At 57.0% G+C, this 9274-nt stretch overlaps 1 protein-coding gene and 1 long non-coding RNA gene across 2 annotated transcripts; both read left to right on the top strand.

Annotated features, from left to right (window-relative positions):
• The first annotated feature begins 1784 nt into the window (after positions 1-1784).
• Positions 1785-6641, top strand: LOC135307208 (uncharacterized). Its single transcript, XM_064431812.1, has 14 exons — positions 1785-1881; positions 2041-2148; positions 2792-2854; positions 2943-3014; positions 3102-3203; positions 3635-3751; positions 4071-4142; positions 4231-4302; positions 4390-4491; positions 4950-5057; positions 5712-5782; positions 5871-5942; positions 6030-6131; positions 6562-6641. Exons 1-11 carry the CDS (start codon positions 1797-1799, stop codon positions 5747-5749), a joined length of 939 nt encoding a protein of 312 aa, XP_064287882.1. The 5' UTR covers positions 1785-1796; the 3' UTR covers positions 5750-5782; positions 5871-5942; positions 6030-6131; positions 6562-6641.
• Positions 6642-7585: 944 nt separating this feature from the next.
• LOC135307547 (uncharacterized) lies at positions 7586-8400 on the top strand. The gene is made up of 3 exons (XR_010368283.1): positions 7586-7659; positions 7747-7848; positions 8291-8400. It is a non-coding gene; the product is annotated as an uncharacterized LOC135307547 (long non-coding RNA).
• The last annotated feature ends 874 nt before the right edge of the window (positions 8401-9274 follow it).

Below are 9274 nucleotides of genomic sequence, written 5' to 3'. Positions count from 1 at the left end.
GGGCACAACAGAGCCCTTAAACAACACTTAAAATGAAATCAATCAAATAAATTTGAACTGCAACAATCAAGAGCATCTTGAGGGACGCAGCCTGACCAGCAATGTCATCAGGCAAAAGAAAGGTTTTGCTGAGCAATGGCCCTTTGATGAAGCAAAATATTGACAATCAGGGCAGTCCATTCATGCGGACGGGCACACACTCTGGGGGTACAGCTGAGGCCATGAGGTCACAGCAGGGCTCTGGGGTCACAGCAGGCTGAGCTCTCCGCAGGCCCTGAGGTCACAGAGGTGCCAGAGGTGCCAGAGCCCCGTGGTTGCACAGCAGCACAAGGAGCCAGCAGTCAGTCCCTGAGCACAACTGTTGCGGCAGCAGCGGCGGTGGCAGCAGCGGTGCTGACGTTGGGACAGCGGTGTCAGGACAGCGGTGGCAGCAAGAGTTGCGGGACTGGCGGAGGACAAGGCAGCATGGCCCTTGCTCTGCGCCTCCTACTCCTGCTGCTCCTGGCCGTGGCTCTGCCTGCCAGGGCTGCCCAGGCTGCTCCGCTGCAAGCGCGGCGAGCAGGTGAGCCGGCAGCCTGGCTGCCCTTTCCCGGGACAGCGCTCCCTGCTCCCTGGGAAGCGTTGGGGATGGTTTTGCCCAGGGCTTTAGGGAGAGTTTCCTCTGTGGGAGGGAGAGAGACCCCATGGGCCCTGGGCTACTCCAGCCACCCCTCCAGAGATGTTGCAAAGGGCCTGCAAAGAGGTTGGAGAGTGACCAGGAGGCAGCCCTAAGCTCCCCAGGCCCCTGTGCAGCTTTGGCCATGTCCATTCACATCTGGCTCCCACAGCCTTACCCAACACCCCTGCATTGCCCAGTTCCCTGTGGCAGAAGGGGATCCCAGCACACCATGGAAATGGTTCTGATCTCTGCTCCCTTCTAGACTGGAATCGTGACATGGGTTTTCAGGAAGTCCTGATGAAGGATGGTTTGAAGTTCCTGGAGGATGCTGGAGGCAAGTTTTCATTCTGTCTTTCCTGAGTGAATAATCAGGATTAATGCAACAAAAGCTCACTTACAAACCATTTCCCTTAACATAATCTTAAGGTTGAAAGAATCTGGAAACCTTGCCCTGCTCCCTTCTGGAGCCCTGAGGGCTCCCACAGGATCACTGTCATTGGGAGGAAGGAGCATTTAGCTTTCAATCTTCCGCCCGTGTGCAATGCCAGTGTGTCCTTCCGTGTGCTCTGTGCAGCCACAGAGAAGAGCAGAGAGGGAAGGGGCCGGGCCAGGCCCAGGGCTGTGCCCCGGGGCTGAGCCTTGTGGGCAGTCTGAGGATCTCCTGCAGTGCCACAGGAGCTCTTCTGTCCTGCCTTTCTTTGCAGCTGAACCTGCCGGTGAAGGCCCCACATCCAGGACTGAGGCTCTGGGAGATGCTGAGGGTAGGTCAAGGCCTTTCCCCTGGGAGAGCTGCCAGCTCAGAGGCCAAAGCTGGGCCAGGGAGGCAGCGCTGCAGGTGCCAGCACAGAACCATGCACGTGTGTGCCCTCGGCCTGCACGATCCCCTCACCGCTGCTGCGGCTCAGTGGTGCCCGTGCAGATCAGCAGAGATGGCAGAAGCTTCTGTGGCTGTTGAGTTACAGGTGTGTCTACAGGGAGGAGATTCATCCGTACGTTCGTGGTTATTGCCAACAAGACCAGCCCCCATGGCAGGGGTGAGTAGTCTGTCCCTGCTGACCCCACAAGTTGAGCACTGCTTTTGTGGGATGCATTCCTGGGAAATGGAAATATTTTTCTCTAAGTTCCTCCAAAGAGGAAGATGCAAGACACAACAGAGAAGATATCCCTGGAACCATCCAAACAGATGAGGCAAGTGCTGAAGAAAATGCTGCAGGGAGGACAAGGTGGGTGCATTTGCCTCATGCTTCCCCTGGGACGCAGCAGCCGGGGGCTTTGGCTGCACATCTGAACGCATGGTTCCCGTCACAGCAGGATGGGATCCATGGGCCATTCCCAATCAGGAATTTTTCCATCTGATCCAGCTGTCCCTTTTCCTTCTCCAGAAATGAAAGGAGAGCCTGTGCAGATGGAAGCATTTCCCGGAGGAAGCAGTGGTTCTGTGCCAGCCTCTGCTGCAGGAAGGGAGGCCATGCCAGGCACAGGCACAGGAGGTAATTGCTGTGCCTCTGGGCCTGAGCCCTGCTGAGGCTTGAGCTGCCCTCTCTGCTGCTTGGCAGTGCAGGCACAGCCTGGACTAGAGCAGCACAGCCCAGGGGAATTATCCCGAGCAGGCTCAGGGCACTGAGCAGTCCTGCTGGGGTCCCTCGATGGGAGACATGTCCTGAAACCTGGGAGTGACTGCATGGGGTGCCCACTGTGGGGAAAGGACAGAGGGGGAGAGCAAGGCTCCAGTGTGTCCTGAGAGGGCCTGGCTGTTTGCCCTTGGGATCTGGGAGCTATCCCAGCAGAAGGAGGACAGGAGGGACAGAGGGAGGGATGGATACCTGTGTCACTGCCTGCTGCAGTTTTCGCCGGGCTTTTAGAGAGGATTTCCTCTGTGTCTGACGGAGTGAACCCCGGGACCATGCGCTGCTCCAGCCACCCCTCCCAGGGATGTTGCTGAGGGCAGGGAAAGACTGTGGAAAGTGACCAGGAGCCAGCCCAGAGTTCCCCAGGCCCCTGTGCTGCTTTGGCCATGTCTATTCCCATCTGGCTCCCACGGCTTTAGCCGCCCCCTTGCAGTGCCCAGTTCCCTGTGGCAGAAGGGGATCCCAGCACACCCTGGAAAGTGTTCTCATCTGTGCTCCGTTCTAGATGAGGTTGCTTCTCCATCAGCTTGGATGAATAAAGATTTGAAGCCCTTGGAGCCTCCTGCAGGTATGTTGTCAGTGTGCCACCAAGGAAGAATTGTAGACAAGCGGGCAGGAACCAGGTGACAGAAGCTTCTGTGGCTGTTGTGTTACAGATGTGTCTCCAGGGAGGACTTCTCCAGCTCCTACCTTGGATTTTGCACTCAAGCCCAGCTCCCATCACAGTGGTGAGTAGTGTGTCCCTGCTGACCCCACAGGCTGAGCCTTGCTTTTGTAGGATCCATTCCTGGGAAATGGAAATATTTTTCTCTAAGGTACTCCAACAGGGAAAATCCAAGATACAACAGATAAGATGTCCCTGCAACCATCCAAACAGATGAGGCAAGACCTGAAGGAACCCCTGCAGACAAGAGAAGGTAGGTGCATTTCCCTCATGCTTCCCCTGGGACTCAGCAGCCGGGGGCTTTGGCTGCACATCTGGACACGCCGTGCCCGGCACAGCGGGAAGGGATCCATGGCAGCCTCGCTGCCCCGCTGCTGCTTTCACGCCCTGCAGGGCTGTTTGCCAGCCTGGCCTGGCTGCAGTTTCTGCCCAGCCTCTGTAGGAAGGCATTTGGCATCAGCTGACAGGCCATGCCCAAACTGTAACACACCCTGAGATCCCCCACTATATCCAGCCCTGCAGATTAGGAAAAGGGTGTCTGTTTGGAGCTGGAAGTGCTCACATCATGCCACTGTAACCTGGCCATTTTCCTGCACCATAAATTTCACAAATATTACCTCTGATGCCACCACCCAAGTGGGGAACAGCTCCATCTGATGCAGCTGTCTCCCTTCCTTTCTCAAGAGATGGACATAGTGCTTCAGTGGAAGGTGGCAATTCCTGAAGGAAGCACTCCATCTTCAATGCGAGCCACAGCTGCAGGGAGGAAGGCAAAGCCAGACACAGGCACAGGCACAGCAGGTAATTGCTGTGCCAGGCTCAGCCCTGGCCAGGGCTGTGTGGCAGCAGCTCTTCCCCCAGGGCCTGCCCTTGCCCGGCCCGGCAGCAGCCAAAGCTGGAGGCGCCTCGGCTTCCAGGCCTCTGGAGCTGGTTCAGAGCCCCGGTGAAACGGGACTGGTGCAGCAACGTCCCTGGCGCTGCAGCTGCTGCGGAGCTGGCCCTGAGTGCCCAGAGGCCCAAGGCACAGGATCAGCCCCGAGCAGGAGCCCTGCCTCCGGCCCAGGGCCAGAGCCAGCCCTGGCACACAATGGAAACAGTTCTCATCTTGGTTTGCTTCCAGACTGGGATGCTGGGACGGTTCCTCCATTAGCCTGGCGCTCTGAAGTTGTGAAGCCCTCTAGGCATTCTGCAGGTATGTTCTCACTGTCCCACCAAGGCGTAATGTTTGACTGACTGGTAAGAACCAGGTGACAGAAGCTTCTGTGGCTGCTGTTTTACAGCCGTGTCTGAAGGGACAACTCCACCAACTCCTACCTTGGATGCTGCACAAAAAGCCAGCTCCCATGGCAGGGGTGAGTAGTGTGTCCCTGCTGACCCCAAAGGCTGAGCCCTGCTTTTGTGGGGTCCATTCCTGGGAAATGGAACTACTTTCTCTTAAGGTCCTCCACCAGAAGAGATCAAAGACATGGCAGACAAGAAATTCCTGGACCCATTAGAAATCATGTGGCAAATGCTGAGGGAACGTCTGCAGAGAAGGCAAGGTGGGTGCATTTCCCTCATTCTTCCCCTGGGTCTCAGCAGCCAGAGGCTTTGGCTGCACATCTGGACGCGCCATGCCCGGCACAGCTGGAAGGGATCCATGGCAGCCTCGCTGCCCCGCTGCTGCTTTCACGCCCTGCAGGGCTGTTTCCCAGCCTGGCCTGGCTGCAGCTTCTGCCCAGCCTCTGCAGGAAGGCATTTGTCATCAGCTGACAGGCAGCCCCAATTGCACCACAGTCCATGCCCACCCTCAGATCCCCTGCAATTTCCTGGTGTCCAGGCAGATCAGATGTTGGGGCTGTTTGGGGAAGGAAGCAGCCTTGGGTTGTCCCAAAATCCTGGGTGTTTTCTGATCCTTATGCATTCCTTTCACAAGTGATGCCTCCTGAAATTGTCCCCTTCCCCATTCCCAGTCAGGAATGTTTTCATCTGATGCAGCTGTCTCTTTTCCATTTTCCAGAAATCAAAGGAGAGCCTGTGGAGAAAGAAGCATTTCCCGGAGGAAGCAGTGGTTCCGTGCCAGCCTCTGCTGCAGGAAGGGAGGCCATGCCAGGCACAGGCACAGGAGGTAATTGCTGTGCCTCTGGGCCTGAGCCCTGCTGAGGCTTGAGCTGCCCTCTCTGCTGCTTGGCAGTGCAGGCACAGCTTGGACTAGAGCAGCACAGCCCAGGGGAATTATCCCGAGCAGGCTCAGGGCACTCGGGTTCTGAGCAGTCCTGCTGGGGTCCCTCCATGGGAGACATGTCCTGAAACCTGGCAGCGACTGCATGGGGTGCCCACGGTGGGGAAAGGACAGAGGGGGAGAGGAAGGCTCCAGTGTGTCCTGAGAGGGCCTGGCTGTTTGCCCTTGGGATCTGAGAGCTGTCCCAGCAGAAGGAGGGCAGGAGGGACAGAGGGAGGTAGGGAGGGATAGCTGTGGCACTGCCTGCTGCAGTTTGCCCCCATGTTTTAGGGAGGATTTCCTCTGTGTGTGAGGGAGAGATCCTCGGAGCCCTGTGCTGCTCCAGCCACCCCTCCCAGAGATGTTGGTGAGGGCAGGGAAAGAGTGTGGAGGGTAATCAGGAGCCAGCCCAGAGCTCCCCAGGCCCCAACAGCTTTGGCCATGTCCATTCATGTCTAGCTCCCACGGCCTTACCCGACCCCCTTGCAGTGCACAGTTCTCTGTGGCAGAAGGGGATCCCAGCACACACTGAAAAATGTTCTCATCCGTGCTCCGTTCTAGATGAGGTTCTGGAAAGGTGTCTCCATTACCTTGGATGAATAAAGTTTTGAAGCCCTTGGAGCCTCCTGCAGGTATGTTCTCAGTGTGCTTGCAAGGAGGGATTGCTGACAACCAGGCAGGCACCAGGTGACAGAAGCTTCTGTGGCTGTTGTGTTACAGATGTGTCTCCAGGGAGGACTTCTCCAGCTCCTACCTTGGATGCTGCACATAAGTCCAGCTCCCATGGCAGGGGTGAGTAGTGTGTCCCTGCTGACCCCACAGGCTGAGCCCTGCTTTTGTGGGATCCATTCCTGGGAAATGGAACTATTTTTCTCTAAGGTTCTCCAACAGGGAAGATCCTAGACACAACAGATAAGATCTCCCTGGAACCATCTAAACTGATGAGGAAAGAGCTGAAGGAACCCCTGCAGACAAGACAAGGTGGGGGGATTTCCCGCATGCTTCCCCTGGGACTCAGCAGCCGGGGGCTTTGGCTGCACATCTGGACACGCCGTGCCTGGCACAGCGGGAAGGGATCCATGGCAGCCTCGCTGCCACACTGCTGCTTTCACGCCCTGCAGGGCTGCTTCCCAGCCTGGCCTGGCTGTAACTTCTGCCCAGCCTCTTCAGGAAGGCATTTGGCATCAGCTGACAGGCAGCCCAAACTGCACCACAGGCCATGCCCACCCTGAGATCCCCTGCGGTTTTGCAGTCTCCAGACTGATCACTAATGGCGGGTGTTTTGATGAAAGTGGGCCCTGTCCTACCTAGGATGTATATGTCTTTGACAAGAATTGCCTCTTGAAGATGCCGCCTCTCCAGTGGGAATCAGTCTTACCTGATGAGCTGTTGCTTTTCCTTTCTCCACAAGTGGATGGAGAGGCTGTACAGAAGGCGGCGTTTCCCGAAGGAAGCACTGGCTCCATGCCAGCCTCGGCTGCAGGAAGAGAGGCGATGCCAGGCACAGGCATGGGAGGTAATTGCTGTGCCTCTGGACTTGAGACCTGCTATGGTTTGAGCTGCCCTCTCTGCTGCCTGGCAGTGCGGGCACAGCTCAGACAAGACTGGCACAGCCCAGGGGAATTATCCCAAGCAGGCTCAGGGCACTCGGTACTGAGCAGTCCTGCTGGGGTCCCTGCGTGGGAGGCAGATCCTGAAACCTAGGAGCGACTGCATTCCCATGGTGGGGAATTGACAGAGCAGGACAGGAAGGCTCCAGTGTGTCCTGAGGGGCCTGCTTATGTCCTTTCCATTCAGGGAGGAATTTCAGGGGGAGGAGGAATAGAGGGAGAGAAGAAATTAGGAAGGGAGGGAGAGAGGGCAGAGGGAGGGAGGGATGATTGTGGTAGTGCCTGCTGCATTTTTTCACTAGTGCTTTAGCAAGAGTTTTAGCTCTGGGAGTGGGAGAGCCCAAATGCACCCTGGGCTGCTCCAGCCACCTCACCAGGGATGTTACACAGGGCCTGCAAAGAGCATGGGGATTGGCCAGGAGCCTGCCCAGAGCTCCCGAGGCCCCTGTGCAGCTTTGGCCACGTCCATTCACATCTGGCTCCCACAGCCTTACCCAACCCACTTGCAGTGCCCTGTTATCTGAGGCAGAGGGGGCCACAACACACCAGGGAAATGGTTCTGATCTGTGCTCCCTTCTAGATCGGGATGGCAAATTGCATTATTTGGATGCCCTTCTGGATGATGGTTTAAGACTCTTGAAGAATGCTGGAGGCAAGTTGTCCCTGTGTCTTTCTTAACAATATCCTGACAGTGCTGCAGGTGCCAGCACAGAACCATGCACGTGTGTGCTCTCGACCTGTGCGATCCCCTCACCGCTCCTGCGGCTCAGTGGTGCCCGTGCAGATCAGCAGAGATGGCAGAAGCTTCTGTGGCTGTTGTGTTACAGGTGTGCCTGCAGGGAGGACTTTCCCAGGTCCTTTGGTGGATGTTGCACGCAAGCCCAGCTCCCATCGCAAGGGTGAGTGGTGTGTCCCTGCTGACCCCACAGGCTGAGCCCTGCTTTTGTGGGATCTGTTCCTGGGAAATGGAACTCTGTTGCTCTAAGGTCCTCCGAGGGGAAAGAACAAAGCTACCGGTCACAAGAAACCCCATGAGCCATTCAAAATCACGGGACAAATGGTGAAAGAATTACTGCAAGCCAAACAAGGTGGGTGCATTTCCCTCATGCTTCCCCTGGGACTCAGCAGCTGGGGCTTTGGCTGCACATCTGGACACGCCGTGCCCGGCACAGCAGGAAGGGATCCATGGCAGCCTCGCTGCCCCACTGCTGCTTTCACGCCCTGCAGGGCTGTTTCCCTGCCTGGCCTGGCTGCAGCTTGTGCCCAGCCTCTGCAGGAAGGCATTTGGCATCAGCTGACAGGCAGCCCAAACTGCACCACGGGCCTGAGATTCCCTGCGATGTTCCAGTCACTGGGTAGAAGAGAAAGGGCACCTGTTCGGAGAAGGGAGGGCCCTGGCCTGCCCAAAAAGTTTATAGGAATTTTCCTGATTCTTACTGATGTCTTTGACAAGCATTCCCTCCTAAAGATGCCACCTCCCCAGTGGGGAACAGCCCCACCTGATCCAGCCATCCCTCTTGCTTTCTCCAGAAGTGGATGCAGAGGCTGGGCAGAAGGCGGCATTTCCCGAAGGAAGCAGTGGTTCCGTGCCAGCCTCTGCTGTAGGATTGGAAGCGATGCCAGGCACAGGCACAGGAGGTAATTGCTGTGCCTTTGGGCCTGGGCCCTGCTGAGATTTGAGCTGCTGTCTCTGCTGCCTGGAAGTGAGGGCACAACCCAGGGGAATTGTCCCGAGCAGGCTCAGGGCACTCGGGTACTGAGCAGTCCTGCTGGGGTCCGTCCGTGGGAGACACTTCCCGAAACCTGGGAGTGACTGCACGGGGTGCCCATGGTGGGGAAAGGACAGAGGGGCAGAGCAAGGCTCCAGTGTGTCCTGAGAGGGCCTGGCTGGGTCCCCTTGGGCTGTGGGAGCTGTCCCAGCAGATCGAGGAAGGGCGGCTGGGAGGACAGGCAGGAGGGAGTTTGTGAGGGATACTTGCAGCACTGCCTGCTGCAGTTCTCCCCAGGGATTCAAGGAGCATTTTCCTTGTGCGACTGAGAGAACCCCCACGGGCCCTGGGCTGCTCCAGCCACCTCTCCAGGGATGTTGCACAGGGCCTGCAAAGAGGATAGGGATTGACCATGAGCCTGCCCAGAGCTCCCCAGGCCCCTGAGCAGCTTTGGCCTTGTCCATTCACATCTGGCTCCCATGGCCTTACCCGACCTACATGCAGTGCCCAGTTCCCTGAGGCAGAAGGGGATCCCAGCACATCATGGAAATGGTTCTGATCTTTGCAAACTTCTAGGTTGGGATCAAGACATGGATTATCTGGAAAACCTGCTGGATTATGGCTTGAGACTCATGGGAAATCCTGGAGGCAAGTGCTCAATGTACCTTTCCGGAGAGAATACACAGTGAGCAGGTGGCAAGAGCTCATACATTTGCCCTTTCACTTAAGATAATCTGAAGGTTGATGGAATATGGAAAATTTGCCCTGCTCCCTTCTGGAGGCCTGAGGGATCCCACAGGATCAC

Source organism: Passer domesticus, chromosome 9 (genome assembly GCF_036417665.1).
Source record: "Passer domesticus isolate bPasDom1 chromosome 9, bPasDom1.hap1, whole genome shotgun sequence".
In the NCBI taxonomy this organism is placed as follows: Eukaryota; Metazoa; Chordata; class Aves; order Passeriformes; family Passeridae; genus Passer; species Passer domesticus.
This window is presented reverse-complemented; position numbering and strand designations above follow the sequence as displayed.

Excerpts from the sequence above, each read along its gene's own strand:
- LOC135307208 (XM_064431812.1), top strand. The coding sequence starts at position 1,797 with ATGCAAGACACAACAGAGAAGATATCCCTGGAACCATCCAAACAGATG. Across the intron at positions 1,882-2,040 it reads AATGCTGCAGGGAGGACAAG|AAATGAAAGGAGAGCCTGTG; the intron begins GTGGGTGCATTT and ends TTCCTTCTCCAG. Across the intron at positions 5,058-5,711 it reads GCCAGGCACAGGCACAGGAG|ATGAGGTTCTGGAAAGGTGT; the intron begins GTAATTGCTGTG and ends GCTCCGTTCTAG.